The 23,657-nt window shown below is 35.2% G+C and overlaps 1 protein-coding gene across 1 annotated transcript; it reads left to right on the top strand.

The window, feature by feature from the left end:
• Positions 1–107: 107 nt before the first annotated feature.
• LOC123668268 (transcriptional repressor protein YY1-like) lies at positions 108–23,477 on the top strand. Its single transcript, XM_045602035.1, has 12 exons — positions 108–391; positions 1,181–1,286; positions 3,481–3,580; positions 4,495–4,618; positions 16,673–16,737; positions 17,537–17,668; positions 18,475–18,561; positions 19,270–19,371; positions 19,828–19,929; positions 20,719–20,839; positions 22,033–22,152; positions 22,939–23,477. Exons 2-12 carry the CDS (start codon positions 1,197–1,199, stop codon positions 23,066–23,068), a joined length of 1,173 nt encoding a protein of 390 aa, XP_045457991.1. The 5' UTR covers positions 108–391; positions 1,181–1,196; the 3' UTR covers positions 23,069–23,477.
• Positions 23,478–23,657: the final 180 nt, after the last annotated feature.

Here is a 23,657-nt window from a genome sequence, read left to right as displayed (position 1 = left end):
TGGATGCTTTATATCATTTTATACCGTTATAAAAGTCTTTAAAAGTTTATGTTATATGGCAACTCCATCAATCATTAAAACTTTTTTTTGAAGTTTCTTGTGTTGCTGCTTTTTCTTCGAAGTCTCAGCAGCGATCCGAACGGGCGTCCATTTTGCATCGCCATATTGAAATTGGTCGGACATCTTTGGACGCCATGTTTAGTCGGACATATTTTATAAACATTTTCGCGTAAATTTCAAATATTTTTAAGGAATTATTATCGAACTTTTTTTCACTAAAGTGTGTGACATTGATTGCAATTAAAATTGCCTGGAAAAAATCGGTGCCTACGCAGCAGTCCATATTTGTCTCCAGGGGGCCGTGCAGCTTTTGTTATAGTCTTAAATAAAGGTAAACTAATTCTATTGAAAACAATCATACTTTTTGACACATTGTAACAAGTGTTTCTAATTTTCTATGTATTTACGCTTCGGGATGTGATCTAGAAACGATAAAAACGAAGGTCATAGAACGTAATTTCAATCTAGATATACATTGGCGTGGTCGTTTTATATAATTATGTGAAAAAAATTGTTCCGTTTACCCGGCCGGTCGCGGTTCGAGCGCACCTGCCTACGGAGGTCTACCTATGTCTAAAATTCTACGTTTTAATTGTTCTAGTAAGTTTATTAGCCGGTCGTACGAGTATACGGACGGATAATGTAAATTAATTACGCATGTCTAACGTCTTGTAACGTGATATCAACTGTAGTTAGAGGTAAAACGAGTTCAGCGAGCCTTCGACGCCCATTAGTTCTTATCGACGTTTGAAAACAAACTGCAACTCTTTTCCGTTATTGCAAAATATACATTCTAAAAATAACTAACGCTGTTTTAATCAAGACATTAAGTTATAATTTGTAAGGATTAAAGTGACATATACAAATAGTATGTCTGTAAACAAGAAGTGACAGTTTTTTCTTAACACTACAGTGACGAACAGATAACGTAAGACCAGTTTTAGAAAAACACTTACAAATATATACATACTATTTTATGAATATTTTTTTTTTGAACTATAAAAATTCGAAAATTTTGTTCTTTGTTGAAATAGTTATTATTGTTTAAGAAGGTATAGAGACATAATAATTATTATAACTATATTTCATTGTATGTATTAAGTTTTTTGTTTTATTATAGCGAAGCTGGCCTCAAAATGATGAATCAAGAGATTATGTGTGAAGTGGAGATAGCGACCCACGGCGGAATGGTAGAAATTGATGGGGATGAACAAGTCGGTGTTAAGGTACAATGATGATCTATACTTAAATTTCTTAAAGAATTTAGCCACCCCCTCTCTTCCCGTGGGTGTCGTAAGAGGCGACTAAGGGATAACAAGGTTCCACAACCATCTTGGAACTTAAGAAGCCGACCGATGGTGGGATAACCATCCAACTGCTGGCTTTGAAATACACAGGCCGAAGTTGGGCAGCAGCGTCCTTGGTGCAACAAAGCCAGTACTGCGGTCACCAACCCGCCTGCCCAGCGTGGTGACTATGGGCAAAACACATGAGTTCACGTTATTTTTGGCGTAAACTTGTGGAGGCCTATGTCCAGCAGTGGACTGTATAGGCTGTAATGATGATGATAATGATGACTTAAATTTCTTAGTGATTCCCACGAATGAAGTAATCATTCTGAGTATAGCTTACTTCTAGAAATTCCCTCTCACTCCTCTTCCTTTTATAATAAACCTTTTACTGTTTCAATTTTTTAATTTTGAAATTCTCTACCCTTGCATATTAGACATAAACAATCGCTTACTTATTTTAAAAACACTGACTATAAGAATTTTCTTGATATTGAATAAATTATATATGTATATATGTATCAATGCATTTATATGTGTACGTTTATGTCTCACTTCAATGGTATATCACAATTTATACATTTATACCAACACAATACCATGCCCTCTGCCCCTTGGTTGTCTGGAAGAGATCGCTTTTCAGCGATAAGACCGCCCTTTGTACCTATATTAAAATCAATCTTGATATCTATTATTTCTGTTTTGGTGTACAATAAAGTGTATTGTTATGTTATGATTATACCTTTTTTATGTGTGTGTGGGTGTTTAAAATTATGTATGTATTAGTTTATTGAACTTAGATATGTTTATATTTTCCCCTTTTTTAATTATCGAGCACAGAATATATAAAGTTCTTTAAATATAATTAAAAAATTATATTCATTGTTAATATTTTAATATAAGTGTTACATACAGTACCAAACACTTACCATACAAAGTATAACTTTTGTTATATACAACCTTATTTTTCTGAAACTTTTTGCTATCTTTAACAATTTTTTTAAACATTATACTACAATAAGAACTATAAGAAGATGGATACAAGCCAGAGGCATTAAATTCAACTACAGACAATACGTAGAATTTCTAAGCTATGTGTCCAGTCATTTTAGGCATTTTAAAGTCCAATCTGCGGAACAATTCCTAGTGAGCTTGAATTGAGCTTGTATACACCTTTATTGCGGCGTTGAGATGCGAAAAATCGATATTGATATTGTGCCGGCTGAAAAAGTTATAAAGGTCAAAAGGTCACGAAAATTAGTTTTTCGTGAATATCTCGCGACCTATAGCTCGGAGGTCAATAGAGGTCATTATAAAAATTGAAATTAAATTATTATAATTTTTATTATTTTTAATTTAATTATTTTAATTCATAATTATCTACTATATATTAGGCGACTAAGGGATAACAAGGTTCCACTACCACAATGGAACTTAAGAAGCCGACCGATGGCGGGATAACCATCCAACCGCTGGCTTTGAAACACATAGGCCGAAGACGCCTTCGGTGCGACAAAGCCAGCCCTGCGGTCACAAACCCGCCGCCCAGCGAGGTGACTATGGGCAACACACATGAATTCACGCATTTTTGGCTCGAACTTGTGGAGGCCTATGTCCAGCAGTGGACTGCAATAGGCTGGAATGATGATGATGATAACTATCTACAAAAAATGCTTCTTGCTTTTTTCTATAAAATTAACCATTTTTGGAGTAGAGCACTGAAGCGACTACATTATGACAATGCACTTGTTTCCTCACCACCTTCGAGGTAGAATACAAGGCGCGTTTTTTAAACCGTGGATAACAGCTATTTTGAGACATTTACTTTAATAATAATAATAATAATAATAATAATAATAATACTCTTCATTGTACACCATTAAAAGAAACAACAACAAAAAAATAACATAAAATGTCTTATCGCTGAAAGAGCGATCTCTTCCAGACAGCCTTTGGGTATAGGACACGAAACAAAAACAGCAGTTAGGAAGATAGATAAAAATTTCTTCAATATTAAAACTGTATTATAGTCATGTATTGTTTTACATATAAATAATAATGGTTTTTATATTATTATATTTCATATAAAAAATTGTTGTAGAATACAAAAAGTTTATTAATTTAATTTCAGTATGAAGAAATAGAAACGGGACAGTATGAAGAGTACATAACGGACGATCAGTATGAAGAGGTCGAGGAGCAAGTTATAGGGATGCAGCATTTAGAGGAAGGTTGGTTGATTTTTGAAATATTCAGTGTATCAAGAAATTGTTAGACAAATTCTTTTTAGCTGGAATGAATGAAAATAGTAAAAACGATTCAGACGTTCATTTATATTAGAAACAATATTATTTAGTTCATTTACATTTCGCTTGTATATATTTTTCATAGCCCGCAACCAACTTACAAACCGACCGCCTTAAACACACTTCAAAATATGAAATTGTTTGAATTTGATTGGCTTTTTTATTTTAGTTTATGTGTGTGTTATCTCAACTTTCTACTAAATAAACCGATTTTGATGATTCTTTTCACATTCGAAACCTGGCGCGTTTCATGTGGTCCCATTTAAATGTGAGTTAGATCAGACGGATAACTTTTGAGTTACCCCTAATAAAAAGTATCTGAATTCTGTTTTTTTTTTTTGTTGTTTGCGAATGAACCAGGTGCTGTGTGGCTACGGCACTAAAGAATTTAGCCACCCCCTCTCTTCCCGTGGGTGTCGTAAGAGGCGACTAAGGTATAACAAGGTTCCACAACCACCTTGGAACTTAAGAAGCCGACCGATGGCGGGATAACCATCCAACTGCTGTCTTTGAAATACACAGGCCGAAGACAGGCAGCAGCGTCTTCGGTGCGACAAAGTCAGCCCTGCTGTTACCAACCCGCCTGCCCAGCGTGGTGACTATGGGCAAAACACATGAGTTCACGTTATTTTTGGTGTAAACTTGTGGAGACCTATGTCCAGCAGTGGACTGTATAGGCTGTAATGATGAACCAGATTATTTATGTAACATCCGTCCCTATGATACGTCTCTTCATAGTAAGAAAAATTATGATATTTTAACATAAAATAAGAAATTGATCCATTCTTGTACATAAATGTCACCATCATCTCATAAATCCTTGTCGGCTTCGCTGACAGATTATAAAATTTCAGTGGGCAGCGAGGAGGTTATCCTGCCCGGTATGCCTGGAGAAGAGATGTTGCAGCAACACACTGAGAACGCCTACGATGCTGTGTACCCCGCCCCCCCCTCGACCAGCAGGTACCGATATTGTTTAATAAGCTTGACATTAGCTTACGTTGTCAGACAATGTTTATATAAGCGTTACCGTATACTGTCAAAAATTAAAATTTTCCATAAATATGTCTATCCATAGAATAATTTATTTATTGATGTATTTTAAAGTTAAAATTATATAAGAAAAATTAAAAAAATTTGACTTGGAAAAAGTGTAATTTTTTGACAGTGTACAGGCTGATGTAAAAGGTGCAGAGATATTATTTCGATTTCTGACGGAATATTTTTAAAAGAATATTCTGTGTCTATGTAATAAAGTTGTAACTTAAAATTTTAAATTTAAAAATATATATATGTATCATAATATTAATTGGTAACACATAGCCTTTACAAAGAGTTATGACATATTTCAAAATTAAAACGTAAGTAGTTATTTAACAAAAGGAATTACAAAAATACAGTAAATTGGCCTCACGAAGAATACGTCCTAACAGACTAACAGTAGGCCTTATTTATTAAGATTCAAGCAATATGCGATAATTGCACAATAATCGCGCGATCGCTGTATGTCAACATACAGTCGTACGTCATTTGTCGTTAGTTGCGGTTCAATAAACGATTTACTAGCAATAACGGCTTCATGAAATAATTACGTTTCTCAAATAAGTGTACGTCAAAATAATTGTACCAAGGTAAGTGTAAAACCTTTTTGTTTTTCTATGAAATGTACAAATAAAATAAACATTTTATTGGTTGATATTAAAAATTATTACGATTTTGTAATTATATAATATCACCTATATACTAAACCCTGATTCGTTATGACATCCAAATCTCGTTTCACGCTAAAAACAAAAAAAAAAAAAATAGGCGTATTTTCGACTAGGCGTGACGTAGGCGTGTTAAGAGCACGCGCGATATCGTGACGATATTTCTTATGTCATATAGAATCAGGGCCCTTGTTTCAGTGTTATAATGGGCAATCGAGTGTCCAATGAGCAACTGGATAAGCTTCTAGAATTCCTAACCCAGCATCCGACCCTAGCCAAGGGAATCTGGCTCGGGGCGAGGTCTAAAGAATATGTGGATAAGCAATGGGAGTTACTCGCGAGAAAGTTAAATTCTATAAGGTCTGGATCGAAGAAAACAGCTGATAGATGGAAAAGGGTGAGGTTTCACATATATCATAGGGTAAATACTTTTTTTGTGGTATAAAGGTGACTAACAAGCGGTACACACACAGCCTATCGCAGTCCACTGCGTGAACGGCGCAACCTCTTGTGTCGCCCATAGTCACCACGCTGGGCAGGCGGGTTGGTGACCGCAGGGCTGGCTTTGTCGCACCGAAGAAACTGCTGCCCGTCTTCGGCCTGTGTATTTCAAAGCTAGCGGTTGGATGGTTATCCCGCCACCGGTCGGCTTATTAAGTTCCAAGGTGTTATCCCTTAGTCGTCTCTTACGACACCCACGGGTAGAGAGGCTATATTCTTTAATGCCGTAACCACACAGCAAACATTCAGTACGTCTGTTGGTAAATGGATATAACATGAGAATCTTTGCAAGGGTGGTGGTGACCCCACACCCAATACTAATAAGTTCCGGCTACGTTACTCACAGAAACACAACAGCACTTTAGAGCAGTGTTTGTAACCTCTAATATGATGTAATTAAGCCTACCTGCTTACTATTCATAAACTGATATAATAAATTGTTCCAATGTGAAATTGAAAAATAAAAAAATGTGAATTAATTCTGAAATTCATGTTTGCACTCATTCTGTAAAATTTTATGAAAACGTACATAAAAAATCATGAAAATGTAACTAAAATTTATGAGCGCAATAGTCAAATTACTTACTGGCTTATGTCTGTTGCTGGCGGTCGCGGGTTCGATCCCACACATAACGTACATTTATAACGGCCATACAGATTGTTGTTGTGATCTGGGCGTTTGTCTTTGTGTATTGTGTGTCTGCGGACCCTGTTCACAATCAGATAACAGAAGTAATTTCAAGTTTGGCGTTGAATGTCACGTTTATATTTTTATTATTATTTTTCAGTACTGGGCGGACATAAAACACAAAAGTAAAACGAGGCTAGCGAAGAGAAAAAGAGAATTGGGTATTAACAGTAAAGATGATCTTCTAGACGTCGACAGGAAAATATTAAAAATAATCGGCGAAGAATCCATGTTCGGTGAAAACAAATACCGTATGCCTTTCGTAAGTATTGTTACCGGTGATTGTCAGTCAATTGTATAAAACAAAGTCGCTTCCCGCTGTCTGTATGCTTACATCTTTAAAACTACGTAACGGATTTTGATGCGGTTTTCTTTTGTAAATAGAGTGATTCCAGAGGAAGGTTTATATGTATATAATACATGCATAATATAGTGGAGAAACACAGATAGTTAAATCACTCGTGCGAAGCGGAGGCAGGTCGCTAGTCGTAATACACCATAACTACATTTCAAACATTAAACACATTTAAAAACATTTACCTACTTTGAAGTATATAAATTACGCGTCACGTCGTTCGTCTGTGATGGACTCCTAAATTACTTAACCGATTTTAATCAAATTTGCACACCATTTATTTATTATTTATTTATTTATTTCATTTTGACAGACAGTAGTTGCTACATTATAATTTTCATATAAAAACTATAGGTACTACAATTAAGCTTAAATGCGCAACATTTTAAGTTGTCACAAGATGCAAAAAAAAAATTTAACACTAGTATTATTAAAATATTATATCTTCAAATTGAAATACAGATGAGTATAATTAAAAATAGGTTTAGTAAGTTAAAAAACAAACATAAACAGCAATAGGTTTAGTAAGTTAAAAAACAAACATAAACAGCAAACACAAAAATCGCTTATAAGTAATTAATCCCTCAGCAATCCCAAGACAACTTTTTTTAAAGGCAGTTGTGCAGTTTGAGCCAACATGAAAGATAGGGCTATATTGTATTTTGATATAAATAATTATTATGTTCACAAAAAAATAAGGCTGTACGAAGTCCGCCAGGCCAGCTACTATATATACATATAGATATATATATATAAATCATTCCCTATTTTCCTTGGCAATGCTAGGTAAGCATAGCTTGAGAATGTCTGTAAGTTATCTAACACTGGAGAATGAATGATTTTACAGTTATGATTAAGGTAGATGGTAATTTCCTTATGAGTAGTGACTGCTGTCAGGTGTATATGATAACATCTGTCTTATCGCTTTAAGAGAGATTAATATTTAAAGAAATTTCAGTCGATCGCCTCAATAGCCTCGCTCACCTCCCTGGATCCAAAGCCCGACCCTCCGACGCAGACGGATAATCACTTTAAGGCAATAGAAAAAATACTCTTACCTGGTAAGTGTTGCAATAATATTTTTATTTAAACATCCTGCTGCTGGGCATATTCATGTAGAAGAATCAGCTTAATCCACCACACTGCTCTACTATTGCGGGTTGGTGGATATATATTATGAGCAACGATCGCTATCAGGTGTGTATGATAACAACCGGTACTGATAGTTTAATGTGCTCTACGAGACATGGTGGGGAGACCCACAAGGTCAGACACCAAGTCCGGAAACAAATATTTCTCCCGGTCGGGAATCGAACACGCAAACCGCCGGTGTTTTAAGCGACTACTCATATCACTACACCAGAGCGGTTATTTTGCAAATGACATTGCAAAAAGGTTTATGATTATTCATTATTTTGATAATAATAACACTGCGCTTATCTAAATGCACCGCTCATGTAGGTAAACACCGCATACATATAATTTTACATAATATAGTAAACAAATATTATAGCAGTTATCCAAATAGCGATCAAGATAGCGTCACAAGATATACAAAGTGTCGTATCTCTGAATGAGAGGTTCTCTAAAGAGTTTAACTAGCTAATGCATAGCGGGATATATTCCGCTCAAAATCTGGAGCAGCAGTACCTCGACCTTACAGACGATCACAGCTAAATCATACTGCTTTCAAACCATGTTGTGTTCGTGTGAGTGAAGTAGAGAACTCCCGGGGGGAGTATGGGTAGGGTCCTGGTGTTGCCCCATGCGGTATCCACTTACCATCAGGGTGACCATACTCTTGTATGCCATCATTGATGTTTTTGAAATAAAATTAGGACAACAATAAAATAACCTTTTCTGTTTTCAGTTAAAGAGAGACAGTACAAGGATTCTGTTAAAGAGATAATGATCAAAGATCCGATACAAATTGACACGCCTTCGATGAACGGCCAGACAAGCACTAGTAGAGTTTGTAAGTGTATTTGAAATTATTAACTTACTTGTATATGTATATATATTACATGCAAGGGTTCGTCCATTAATCACGTCAGGCTCGAAAGGGAGGCGGGGGTAAACATTACCAAATGGGAGGTAAGAGATTAAATAGTAGCTGAATAAGGTCACGTTATAAAGGACGATCCCTGACCTCTTTTTTTTATATCACTAGGTCGGCAAACAAGCGAACGGCTCACCTGATGGTAAGCGATTACCGTAGCTTATAGACGCCTGCAACACCAGAAGCATCGCAAGCACGTTGCCGACCCAATCCCCAATCCCCCCAGGAGCTCTGGTCACCTTACTCACCAACAGGAACACAATATTGCTTGAAAACAGTATTATTTAGCTGTAGTCTTCTGTAAGGTCGAGGTACTACCCCCGTCGGGCTGCTCCGTATTTTGAGCGTTAAAAATATATATGTATATAATTAGTGATAACTGCTGCATATTTTATCTCATAGTTGTGGTGTTTCTTTTTTGAATAAACAGCAGAGACCAAACAATATAAATATAACATAAAGAAACAATATGATAACGCCATTTTTTTCAAGATAAATAAATCCCTAATTAAACTGTATGCCATTTTTGATAATAAAATAATTCACATTATCCTCCCCCTAGCTTTTGTGACGCAATGTCTAAAACTTTTTAGCGTGATGTATTAATTCATTACTATTCATTTACTATTAAAAAATACAATAAAAAAGTGTGTGTGTGTCAGATCCGACTGGAGTCCACACCTTGAGAACGATTACCAAGAGTTAAGACAATTTAATAATTGAAATATTGTATTAAACGTATCAAATTATAAACAAGTAGAGGTAGTACAAAGAGGCCTATGTCTAACAGTGGACTGCGATAGGCTGAAGTGATGAGTGTGATACTACTTAATCACACAATCGTAATATGTTATGCACCATATTATCCTGTCAATTGAATTTGACAATTAGTAAAAACTCCACGAGAAAAGTGACAGATACGGACCTCATTTCTCCTGCTGATATCCACGGATACGGATATCCAGAACATCACTAATCATAATTCACAACAATATGTAAATGTAACATTTAACAATATTGAAAATAAATGTGCGATGTGTGAGCTTATCACTGTAAGCGATTTCTTACTGGCAACAATTCGATGGCTCCTAAGTATACTGAGTCAACTCTACTTTTAATAACTTTATTTTTTTGTTACATAGGTAGATAGGAAATCAAGTAAATGTTATTAATATCTTAAAAAATTAAATTATCAAAAGTTGTTAGTTGACTCAGTATACTTAGGAGCAATCGAATTGATTAAAGGTAATTTTTATTTACTTCTCTTTCGTTTATTTACAGCTACGTCAGAAATATCAGAACCCGGACCATCTAAAGGACCCGTGACGGAAACTAAAGCCACCGGTATTTATATAGACACTAGTAAAGTAACGGTATAATCCACAGAAATATTTGCATGTATCATTGAGAGTTGTTGAGGGAAGCTGGTGAATGCGTTACGAAAAGTGTGATCGGGCGAGCTGAACGGAAGTTGAGAGGGAGATATGAGTTAGATGGAGCTAAAGAAGTTTAATTTCAGTAGTGTGGTCTAAAGCACGCTCGTTTATATATATATATATATATATATAGTAAATTTATACACTGTTTGGTTCAACTCTTTTAAATCAGTCTAGTTTCCACCCGACCACGGATAAGGAGTATGTTCGTATGTTCCCTCATATCTCCCACACCACTTGTCATATTTAGACAAATGAGGTATCATTAGAAGTGCCTCAACTGTCCGCTGGTTACAGGCGATATATTGTCACATTATATTGAATGTGACGCCATCTATAGGACAAAGTGACGAAACTTTTTTCTTGTTTATTTTAGACGTTAATAATATTTTTCTTAATTGAAATATTGTTTTAAGGGGCAGAGAGTCAACGAGTACAGCCAAGCTTACGTAAAAAACGTAAACGTAAAATTGCGGGTAGTAATGGTAAGTTAACAGTATTGTGGTACTTTATGCAGTTCCTATATTCTAAAACTATCCGTTTTGCTCAAGAACAAAACGCATCGTTTTATTTGGAACTTTCTCCTTACGATATAAGTGTGTGGAGTGACATCATGTGTAATAACGTAGTGACGCTGAGAGCTGCGCTTTAAAGCGCTTTTAGCTAGAGTTTTTAGCACCAGTACGAATAGTAGCGTCAACTGTATTTAGATTGTAGATTGGACCAAAAAAAATTTGATAAAAACCGGGTGAAGAGCCTCTAATCTAAGACCGTAATGAATTCACGAGCTGTACACGATTTTCAAGTCTTAATGTACATATCTGTTGTACGCTATAAATTAAAAATAATTGCCAATAATCTTGCAATCGACTGTCATCGTATTGCTTACTTCTTGCTTTGAGGTTAACATCAGAAATATTAGTAACGTAACTGGTTCTAATATCATTAACTCAATTGCTTGTCAACGGTCATACGAGTTTGGATGTTACCGAAATTGCAATTTCAATGCAGTTATTGCAAAATTATTGCTATTGCTCGGCTACTGCAATGATGAAAGAATTACTTGTAATGCTATTTCAAAATGGAATAAGCAGTCCCAAGCTGTTTAAGTTACTTACTAAATTTCAATATTTACGGTGCTGATATAGTAAGTCATGGGCTGTTGTTTTATAGCCTATACTTTCCACACGATAAAAACACAGGGAGAGGCCTATGCCCAGCAGTGGGATGCTACAAACTGAGTCAGTTACTCAATATAATCTATAATATAAAAATGAGTCGCTGAATGTGTTGCTAAGCGCAAAACTCGAGAACGGTTGGACCGATTTCGCTAATTCTTTTTTAAAAATATTCCTTGAAGTACGAGGGTGGTTCTTACGGAGAGAAAAATTCTAAAAAAAAAAAAATTTAAATTTCCTGAAAAAGTCTAAAAACAACACTTTTCTATACTCCCATACAAAAGATTTGTGATAATACTTAAAAGTCACTGTTAGGCGATACGAAGTTCGCCGGGTCAGCTAGTATTTATAATAAATAAAAAGTTAGTTAAAGCGTACTATCTCACTTCGCTAACTCAATTCGACCGTATATATATATATGTGTATGTTCGGAGATAACTCCGTCGTTTATGAACCGATTTTGATAATTCTTTATTGTTGGAAAGGAGATAACCCTAGTTTGGTACCATGATAAGGAAACCAGGATCCGATGATGGGATCCCAGAGAAATCTAAGGAAACTCTCGAAAATCCGCATAACTTTTTACTGGGTGTACCGATTTTGATAATTTTTAATTTAATCGAAAGCCGATGTTTATCATGTGGTCACATTTAAATTTCATCGAGATCTGATCACAACTTTTGGAGTAATCTTTGATAATGCGTATTTACTTGACTATTTTTTCATCTACCTACGTTATATTACTTGTCGATGTAATTGAAGTCGGTTTGCCTGCAAACACAATTATTTTCAATTTGCATCACTTTTACTTATTTTATCTTCTATTTCTTATTAGATATTTTATGTATATATGTGTATGTATGTATATATGTATATGTGTATGTATGAAGTGTGTTTTTTATATTTTTTGAGTAGGGAACGAAAATGCATCATGTTTGCATGCATAATGTTTTATTTACAAATTATACAGATGATTTCGCTGCTACCTTTTCAATGCATATTTTCCTATTTCTAAAGGTTGTCTTGAAGAGATCGCTACTAAGCGATAGGACCGCCTTCTTCTTCTTCTTCTTCTTCTTATTTTACTTTGGCTCCCTGAAGGATTTGCCAATATCTGAGTGGAGCTTAGCTTATGTTATGAGAATCGTTAAGTTAGGGCAGAAAACTTTGCTTTAGGACCGCCTTTTTACATTACTATCTCTATGTGTAAATAAATGTCTTATTTAGATTTTATTTTCTGAGTGGTGTGCAGTAAAGTTTATTCTATTCTATTCTATAATTAATTGAATGTCTCTCGCTTGTATCAACCCTATATTTTTGGTTTTAGGTTTATACAAAAGCCCTGAGTTAATAAAGCTGGAGAGGCGGAGGGTTGAGGCTGAAGCAAAGCTGGCGGATGCGGCTCTAATAATGGCCGAGGCGTCACGGATTCAAGCCGAAACTTCTAGAACACAAACAGACTCGATACGGACACTCGTGGAATTTATCAAGGAACAACAGAGGGATATCAGGGCTCTGGTGGACCTGGCCCAGCGGCAGGCCAGCTGCATCCAGAACTTGCCCAAAAAAGACAATTAGTAGGAGATTAATATTTAAAAAAAAAAATTGAAAAAAGCATTGTTCCTTTTTTATCAATGCTTGTAAAAAGTGTGTTTACTTATGTACGCACGTAAGAAGTTATACTTCATTGGCTAGCCAACTTAGCGTTGCTAACTTCTGGGTGTCGGTTTTTTTGTGACGGTGTGCGCGCGCATCGTAAAAAATTACTCTCATCATTTTTTTCTAACACACCAAAAGAAGTATAACTTCAAAAATGAAAACCTTGGAATGGTCAGACATTTTGACTATATGATAGTCCAGAATAAAGGGAAATGAAGAGAATTTATACAAGTTACAATAAGAAAAAAATTGATTGTCTGTGAAGTTTGATTACGGACGATAGTATAACGTGACGTCATAACAAAACATGTCGGACGCACAGGCCAATCGAGTGGGAAAGAGATAGCTGTAGCTCGAGCGTACAATGAGCGTAACGCTACAATGAGTCATCCTTTTTCGTGCATGCAGCCGGCGTTCATCGATTCATTAGACATTGTCACGTCAATAATAATAACCTTGAGAAAAACTACGGTATACCCCCGTGGAACTTACTGTGAGTGATATTTACTTAACTATTCGCTAGTTCGAAAGCGATATTGTGAAATTATACGTTTTAAAGGACGAATTTAAAATTAATTTTATTTTTATTGTTATGAATAAAGATTTTTTTTTTCTCCTGCGGTACAGATTACTTTTTTTAGTATTTATTTAATCGTTGTCAATTCCTGTGATTCCTTTTGTTCATAAACTGCTTTATATTAAAAAAAATTATATTAACATGGTGTTTTCTAATGTTTACGCGAATTTTACTCATTTAATGAAACAACTTTTTTCGGATTTTATCGCGATTTATTATCCTCCTCCTCCCGTGACCATGGTTGCTGTAAAGTATCCGAAACGTCGGGAATCAAAAGTTAATAATAAACCGCGATAAAATCCGAAAAAAGTTGTTTCATTAAATATATTAACATGGCTTTTATTACTAAAATTATTCCAAAACGAGATATTTACAATGTTTTTTTATTTTCGATATTTCGACATTAACTACGAATGTCTCGTTCACGAGTCTCCGCAAAATAAAAATAAAAAACATTGCAAATATCCCGTTTTGGAATAGCTTTAGAATTGCCTTATATTTATTTTAGTGTAACAGAAAATTTGTGAATGTAGAACTTGAAACTTTTTGGCCAGTCTGTGTTTTAACCGACTTCCAAAAAAGAAGGTGGTTCTCAATTCGATTGTACTCTTTTATGTATGTCACCTCAGAACTTTCGACTGGGTGGAACTGATTTTTATGATTTTCGTTTTAATCGAAAGGTGGTGCGTGTCATGTCACATTTAAATTTAATCGAGATCTGACTAGTACATTTCGAGCTATATCTAATAATGCGTATTTACTTGACTATTTTTTCGTCGACCTACGTTGTGTAACTTGTCGATGTAATTGATGTCTGTTTTTCATTGCGTTTGCGAACGATCTCAATGGTAAATATACCAAATATTTACCTAAATACTGGTTTAACATATAATGTTTTTCTAACCGTAGTAAATATACATTTATTTTCATGTAGCTATACCAGTCGGCTGTCACCTATAACACAAGTATTAAGTTGCTTACTTTAGGAACAGACGACCGTGTGTGTGTTAAAGATATTTATTTATTTTGTACGATTTTATTTTTGTGTTACCCGCACATTAGGAATTCTAAACATTTTACTGGCTGTTCGATCATTACTTTTATATTAGCGTATCCGGCAGACGTCCTTCCCGGAATGCAGCTACCCAACTTGATTGCTGACATACCGATAGCAGAGCTACCTGCCGGGTGCAAGTGTGTTTCAACCGTCCATGAACCCATAGAAATACGGACAAAATTCAAATTCAGTTCAGCCGTTTAGGAGTTCAGTGACAAATACGCGCACAGAAGAAATGTATATAATATATTAAAATTCGAACGCTGTAATGATAATAATAAATTCTTTATTTGACCAAATGCACTTTTTTTTTTTTTTTTTCATGCAATGATAGGCTTGCGTTTGACCACTATTTCACCTGATGATAAGTGAAAATGCGGTCTAAGATTTCATAATTTATCGTGATCTGACGATTAGTTTACGAGTGATTCCTTCTTAAGTGCATCGTATTTGTCGATGTGAATAGAAATCGGTTATTATGTTTTGGTTTGAGAATAAACACAATTATTAACTTACAATTCTTCAGATCGGCCAGAAAGTTTTATTTTATTTATTTATTTAATACTTTAGTGCACATTAGAAACAACATAAGGAATATAAAAATATTCTAACTTAAAAGAAAAGTTCAAAGTATTGTTTTCTAATGTTTACGCGAATTTCATTCATTATAATGAAACAACTTTTTCGGATTATATCGCGACTTCCCCATAAAAAAAAAAAAAAAAAATCATAAAATGGTATGAGAATTTGGTCTGCATTTGTCCATGTTTGATGAGATTTTTTCCATTGAGTTATTAAGTCCACCTGTGACCATGGTTGCTGTGAAGTATCCGAAACGTCGGACGTTTTAAACTAATATACCAAGATAAAATCGGAAAAACTTGTTTCATTATAATGAGTTCAAAGTATTTTATATTTTTAATCTGTTAAGTCTAGACTCGTAATATTTAGCTATTTGTTACTGTTACCTACTCTAAGTTTTAATTTCTGTTGTTTTTTTTTAAATGCATTTATTATATTTATTAAAATGACAAGTTATTGTAAGTTATTTTAATGCAATAATAGTGAAATTGTAAAAAAAAAATTGAGGTTAAAATTTTAATAAAAAATGTAATTCAACTGTTAAATTTTTGTTTGCTTCAACTGATACTACGAAAATATAACATATATTTTAAGACCTGTTTGAACGGTTGTGGCGTACGAATAGAGACATCATTATCACCTAGGTTTTAAAAAATCCTATGACCTATTCTCAGACCTCAGTTCAAATATACCAAAAAAAAAAAATCGATCAAGCCAACACTGTGACACGACATTTTAATAGATTTAAAAAAAATTAGTCATTATAATATTATCTATATATTAATACGTGAAGCAAAAACTTTGTAGCCCTTTTTATGTAAATTGCGCGGACGGAGGACTATGAAATTTCGTACACTTATAGTTTATATAGAGGAGTGCAGAATGCTAATATATTTTTTAACTGCATAAAAATATATAAACTAAGACACGCATGATATACTGTTTTGTTGATTGTCAGTCTGTAGTCGAATTGATTTTTTTTTTTTTTTAAGTACTTTATTTTCATTGTTTTTTTTTTTAAATTATGGTCGAATTTCGACTACTAGTATATGTAAATATATGTATACATAATACATTTAGTAATCTGACTTTTCACAAAAAAAAAAGTAAACAGAAATTTCAAAAAATATTCTAATTTTTTTTTTTTTATACTTTGAAGTGAAGTTCGTCTATAGATTTGTTAAAATGAAAAATAATAGGAATAACTTTGTTTCAGAAGGGGTCGAGGCCGAACCCGAGTTAACGCAAACACGAACAGCATACATCATTTAATGCCGATGGGTAAGTTTGATATGTTTGTGAAGTAAAGACTTCTTTACGCGCGCTTGACTTGGGGAGTAAGCTGGTGAATGCGTGACGAGATCGTTACGACAAGTGTGATCGGGAAAAGCGAAAGTTGAGAAGGAGATATAAGTTAGTAAAGATAGAAAGAGAGGGAGTTACGTTTCGTTAAAGCTCAATCGTTTTTTTTGTGTATCATAACTTATTACCCTGTACCGATTTTGAGGATTCTTTTTTTTTAACCGAAAGCTTCTTGAGTTATCCCTCATAATGCTTATTTGACTCTTTTATCGACTAATTACGTATTACTTGTCGATGTAGTTGAAGTCTTTTTTTTTCGTTTGTGAGCAAACATGCGTTAGATTCACCTGGATAACCAACGTCAAGTTCTGCTATAAAGACTGTGAGACGCTAGATTAGTGTTAAAAAAAATTGCATAATGCAATATGGGTATTAACTCTACTCTTCTCCCCCTTACCCAAAAATCAAGTGAATTTTTTTTGCAAATATGAATTTTTTTTTTAGAATATTATCTATAAATACAATGTGTAGATGACTGATTAACTTTTGGAAATTTAAACATCGTGATATAAATTTCTAGAGAAGCATCAAGGTTGCAGGCTGTTGTTGGTTGTTTTCGTTTTTGAAATCGCATGTTCAACGAAAAATAAATATACTCGATATTACAATATACCCCTCTCCCCTCAACTCCTTGTGATATTCCGTAGTTTTTCCGGACACCCTCCACCGTTTTCGAGCTTCTCGTGATTGATGGACGACCCCCAATAAATATTTCCAGGTGAAGTACCGATGGGTCTGATGGAAGGCAATACGGGCAGAGCAGCGAGACGCTGGGAGCAGAAACAGGTCCAGATCAAAACTATGGAGGGAGAATTCTCCGTCACCATGTGGGCCACTGGAGAGGATGATGGTGAGATTTTTATTAATGTATAATAATGTTGACTTACTGTGTGGTTACGTCAGTAAAGAATATAGCCACCACCCTCTTCCCGTGGGTGTCGTAAGAGGCGACTAAGGGATAACACAGTTCCACTACCACCTTGGAAGTTATAAAGATGGCGGGATAATCATACAACTGCTGGCTTTGAAATACACATTCCGAAGACGGGCAGCAGTGTCTTCGGTTCGTCAAAGCCAGCCCTCCTGTCACCAACCCGCCTACCCAGCGTGGTGACTATGGGCAAAACACATGAGTTCGTGCCATTTTTGGCGCAAACTTGTAAAGGCCTATGTCCAGCAGTGGACTGCGGTATGTTGAAATTAATGTTTATTGAGGTACAGCTGCAAATATCTTGCCTAATATCTAGAGTAGCTTAAGGGGAATTGCGCCAACTTGACTTACTCGATTCAATTGAGGTAGGCCACAGCAGGAAATATCCTGTTCAAAATATAGAGCAGCCCGACTGGGGATGTACCTCGACCTTACAGAAGACCACATTCACAGCTAAATAATACTGCTTTCAAGCAGTGTTGTATTCATTTTGGGGAGTAAGGTGACCAAAGCTCCTGGAGGGAATTGGGGATAGGATCGGCAACGCGCTTGCGATGCTTCTGTTGTTGCAGGCGTCTATAGGCTACATTAACCGCTTGCTATCAGGTGGACATATGTATAGCACTACCATGACCGTGTTTACTTTGTATGTCGTTTAACTATTGTAGTGGTTGAGATGAAAATAAATTGTTAGTGATTTATTAGTTATTATTGTATAATTACAGATGATGGGTCGAACCCGGAGCCGGACCCCGACTATACGGAGTATATGACTGGGAAAAAAAATGTATTGGGAAATGACACAATGCCAGGTAAATATATTTGTGATTATATTCTTAATTGCTTGTAATCAACCTTTCGACTAGCCCATTATGACAAATTTATCTTGATATTTTTCAACACTTGCTGATAAAACAGTCTGATGTATAATGGTATCCGAAAGATAAAAGTTTAAATGAAATTAACATTATTATAATACACAAACTTATCTAGCTTGTTGCCGCAGTTTGTCGTGGCCCTGCTTTCTATTCCCCTTTCTGTAACCCGCTGATTACAATTCCTGCCTGCCTGAGTCTGGGTGTAATATTTGTATTTATATATTTAATTATATATATTATTTCTATGCATATTTATCAAAAAACTAAAATTAGTTATAACAGTCGGCTGTTAACTGTAACTCAAGCACTTATATTAGGGAAAGACGACCATGTGTGATATAATAAATAAAAAGAATTACTACATTCTAGAATTAAATCAAATTAAAAACAATTATTTAATCTTTACTATTGTATAGATAAAGCTGATGAGTTTGCTAGTTTGGATGTGTTAATGTGTTAAGTAACTGGTTCGAATTGAAAATTATTTTTGTGTTGGATAGACCATTTACGGAGGAAGGCTACAGACTATATATTATTTTAGTAGTTTTTTTTTTTTTTTGAACAAATTAACGACTGTGAAACCGCGGCGTACATCCTATTATTTTCATTATATTTTTCTATCAATTTTCTCTGATATTTCAGGTTTAGATCTTTCTGATCCGAAGCAGTTAGCCGAATTCGCTCGTCCGGGACATAAAATTAGATTGAAGAAACCTTCACCGGAGTCATCAGATAGAACCATCGGTAATTATATAATATTCTGTAGAAGTCACAGCATAAAATTAAATACTCAAAAATTTGGAGCAACCCGACTGGGACAGTACCTCGACCTTACAGAAGATAACACACACACACACCACAGCTAAATAATACTGTCCTCAAGTAATGTTCTGTGGAACACTCGAGCTACAGATAGATTTATTTAACAATTTATTATACGAACAGAATTGTACACAAATATTCGTCATTGACACGTATGAGTTTCTCGCCAAAAGAGATTTCTTCCAGCACACCTATAAACATACATTCGACTAGCCCGTTGGCCAGTTTGTACTTATCCTGCTCTCTGTTCCGCGGGTTGTGGGTTCGATTCCTGTCCGCGTCTGGGTGTAAATATATAATTATTTATTTATTGCTATTACATACAATAGACAACAGACGACCGTGTGTGTGCTAAAGATAATTGTGTATTTGTTGCAGCGTGTCCGCATAAGGGCTGCTCGAAGATGTTCCGCGACAACTCAGCGATGCGCAAGCACCTGCACACGCACGGGCCGCGGGTTCACGTCTGCGCAGAGTGCGGTGCGTGCACTTACTATACATTTGCTCACTTACTATACACTTGCTCACTCACTATATACTTGCTCACTCATTATATACTTGCTCACTCATTATACACTTGCTCATTCACTATACACTTGCTCACTCACTATACACTTGCTAACTTACTATACACTTGCTCACTTACTATACACTTGCTCACTTACTATACACTTGCTCACTTACTATACACTTGCTCACTCACTATAGACTTGCTAACTTACTATACACTTGCTCACTCACTATACACTTGTTCACTCACTATATACTTGCTCACTCATTATACACTTGCTCATTCACTATACACTTGCTCACTCACTATAGACTTGCTAACTTACTATACACTTGCTCACTCACTATAGACTTGCTAACTTACTATACACTTGCTCACTCACTATACACTTGCTCACTCACTATACACTTGCTCACTCACTATACACTTGCTCACTCACTATACACTTGCTCACTTACTATACACTTGCTCACTCACTATACACTTGTTCACTCATTATACACTTGCCCATTACTCTATACACTTGCTACTTATCGATGGTAGGTTCACTTTTGAAAATAATAATCACTTTAAAATTTTAATTTGTGAAATGACGATTCAAAAATGCTCTTGAAGCTTATTTGAATAAAGTTATTTTTGATATTGATTTAAAAAAAAAAAGAAAAATATAAAAATGCTTGCATAGACCTCCATGTTGTAAATTGTTTTTGTCTGCATAAGAATGTGTGAGCACAATTTAAACTGATCGTATATTACAGGTAAAGCATTCGTAGAGAGTTCGAAGTTAAAACGACATCAACTCGTTCACACCGGAGAGAAACCTTTCCAGTGTACCTTCGAAGGCTGCGGGAAGAGGTTCTCACTTGATTTTAACCTTAGGTGAGTTTTAATTCATTTGTATCGAGGTACGGCACAGTAGGTAATGTCTTGCTTGAAATCTGGAGCGGCCCGACTGGGGAAGTACCTCGACCTTACAGAAGATCACAGCTAAATAATACTGATCTCAACTAGTCTTGTGTTCCTGTGTGAGTAAAGAGAGCTCCTGGACGCGCTTACTTCTGGTATTGCCGGTGTCTATAGACTTTCAAGTGGATCGTACGCTTGTTTGCCATCCTAATTGTATAAAAATATTCATTAATATATAAAATAATTATGTTTACAAGCAAACGAAGAAAAACCGACTTCAATTATATCGACAAGTAATACAACGTAGGTAGACGAAAAAATAGTAATACGCATTATCAAAGATTACTCCAAAAGTTGTAATCAGATCTCGATGAAATTTAAATGTAACCACATGATAAACATCGGCTTTCGATTAAATTAAAAATCATCAAAATCGGTACACCCAGTAAAAAGTTATGCGGATTTTCGAGTTTCCCTCGATTTCTCTGGGATCCCATCATCAGATCCTGATTTCCTTATCATGGTACCAAACTAGGGATATCTCCTTTCCAACAAAAAAAGAATTATCAAAATCGGTTCATAAACGACGGAGTTACACACATTAAAAAAAAACTATATATATGGTCGAATTGAGTATCCTCCTCCTTTTTTTGAAGTCGGTTAAAAAGAACATGTGAAAGTGGTCGGAACACAGTAGAAATAGGGTCGGCAACACGCATGCGATGCTTCTGGTGTTGCAGGTGTCTATAGGTTACGGTGACCGCCTACCGTCAGGCGGACCGTACTATTGTTTACCATCTTAGTAGTATAAAAAATAAAATGTTATGCCATTATTAGTTAAGTATGTAACCGCTTTGTATGAATAGTCCTTTCTGGTTTGGATGTCTATCCTTGTGGGTCACCCCACTGTGCCTCGAGAGCACGTTAAGCCGTCAGTCCTGGTTCTTATTATAAATACCTGATAGCAATCATTACTAGGGGAACATATTCTCTAACCCGCAGTGCAGCAGTGTGGTGGATTAAACTATTACCTATGCACAGCAGTGGGCTGATACAGGCTGAATGCTTGCTGAATGTGTTCACCTTGTAGCGAAATAAATATTTTTATTTAATTCCAAGGTTAATATTCATCAATAAATTAAGAATTATTAATAATTTGTCCCCAGGACCCACGTACGCATCCACACGGGCGACCGGCCCTACGTGTGTCCCTTCGACAGCTGCAACAAGAAGTTCGCCCAGAGCACCAACCTCAAGTCGCACATACTCACACACGCCAAAGCTAAGTAGGTCATTCTTTTTTATATCTGCCACACACATACACACACGGTTGGCTGTTCGTAAGGTGAGCGACTTATTGCTTGTTATAGATAACAGCTGACTGATATAACTCAATTTGTGTGGTCCTTCGAGCCGGATCTGAACCAGCGACCTATGGATAAAAAATGATCGAGATTTTTGTGTCAAAGACAAGGAACACAATGTAGGATGCCTGAGCTTTAGCGAAATGTTTTTTGTTTAAATGTTAAAATTAGAAAGAACTATGGGTTCAAGATGTTTATTGGATTTAAATGTTAATAATGTTAATGAGCACATCTGATTAAAGACACGGTGAAATATGTACTGAAGTAACATGCACGGCGTTGGCTTAGTTTATTTAGTGTGGCTCCATGCATTTGCGATGTTGTTTTGCTGAGCAACACCTAAATGCTCGGTAATTGACCGAACAGATGTTGTGAAATATTATTTAAAAATATATATATTTCTTCATTAGTAGCTGCCCCGACAAACAATGTTCCTACCTTGTAAACTGTCAAATTTGTTAAGTTGAAATAATAGTTAAACTTTTTCAAATTTTTTGAGCAATTTTTTTTTTTCTATTTTCCAATCCTATGAATCATTTACAAAGTTATTTAAATAAACAAAAAAATTGTCTAGTATTGATTCGATTGTTCTCAAGCTGTTATCAACAGATTTAGCAACTCACTTTTATTCATATATAAGATTTAAAACTTCTCTTTGTTTATATGTAATAAAACATGCAATTTTCAAATCCAAATTAAATATTTCAGATCAAGAAATTCACTGTCAAGAAACGGAGGAGGTGCGTACGAGTCGGCCAGAACGACACCACAGTTTGTACAACTCGAAGTGTCCCCTGACGACTCGAACCCACAACTAATCTTCTACACCCACGAGTGATGAGACCAACGTGTGCTTGCATGTACACGTGACATGCGGATATAATAGTGATAAAATTAACAATCGGTGATGCTACGATAGATTTGAATCATAACCTTCGAGGATTCTAATTAATAACTAACCTTTTAAAATAGGAAGTGAAGTGTTTTTACATGTACATGTGACATGTGATTAAGTGAAAGTGATAAAAGTGTTAAGTGTAGACATTTGGTGATAAATGAACGTGTACAGATTTTTTTATATTAGTTGTTAGCTAGATGTTTATTATGAAAATTTTCAAGTTGAAATAACTTACGGAGTAGTTTGGTAACCGTTGTTGGTATTTGGTTACTTTGGAAGGATCAAGTCTGTTTTCTACGTTCAAAAAATTATTTTTTTTGATTACAAATTGTTTGTTTTATGAGCAAAACGATTTTTTTTTAAATCTAGGATCCGGACTTGATATTGTGTAGTTTTTTTTCTTATCTTTCATTAATTGGTTCTTTTTTAATATTAAATGGGTGATTTAAGATATCTACACTGTCAAGCTTATTGCGAGATTACAAAAAGAGAAAAAACATATTAAACAATGATTATAAAATATATGTAT

Source organism: Melitaea cinxia, chromosome 30, assembly GCF_905220565.1.
Source record: "Melitaea cinxia chromosome 30, ilMelCinx1.1, whole genome shotgun sequence".
NCBI lineage: Eukaryota > Metazoa > Arthropoda > Insecta > Lepidoptera > Nymphalidae > Melitaea > Melitaea cinxia.
This window is presented reverse-complemented; position numbering and strand designations above follow the sequence as displayed.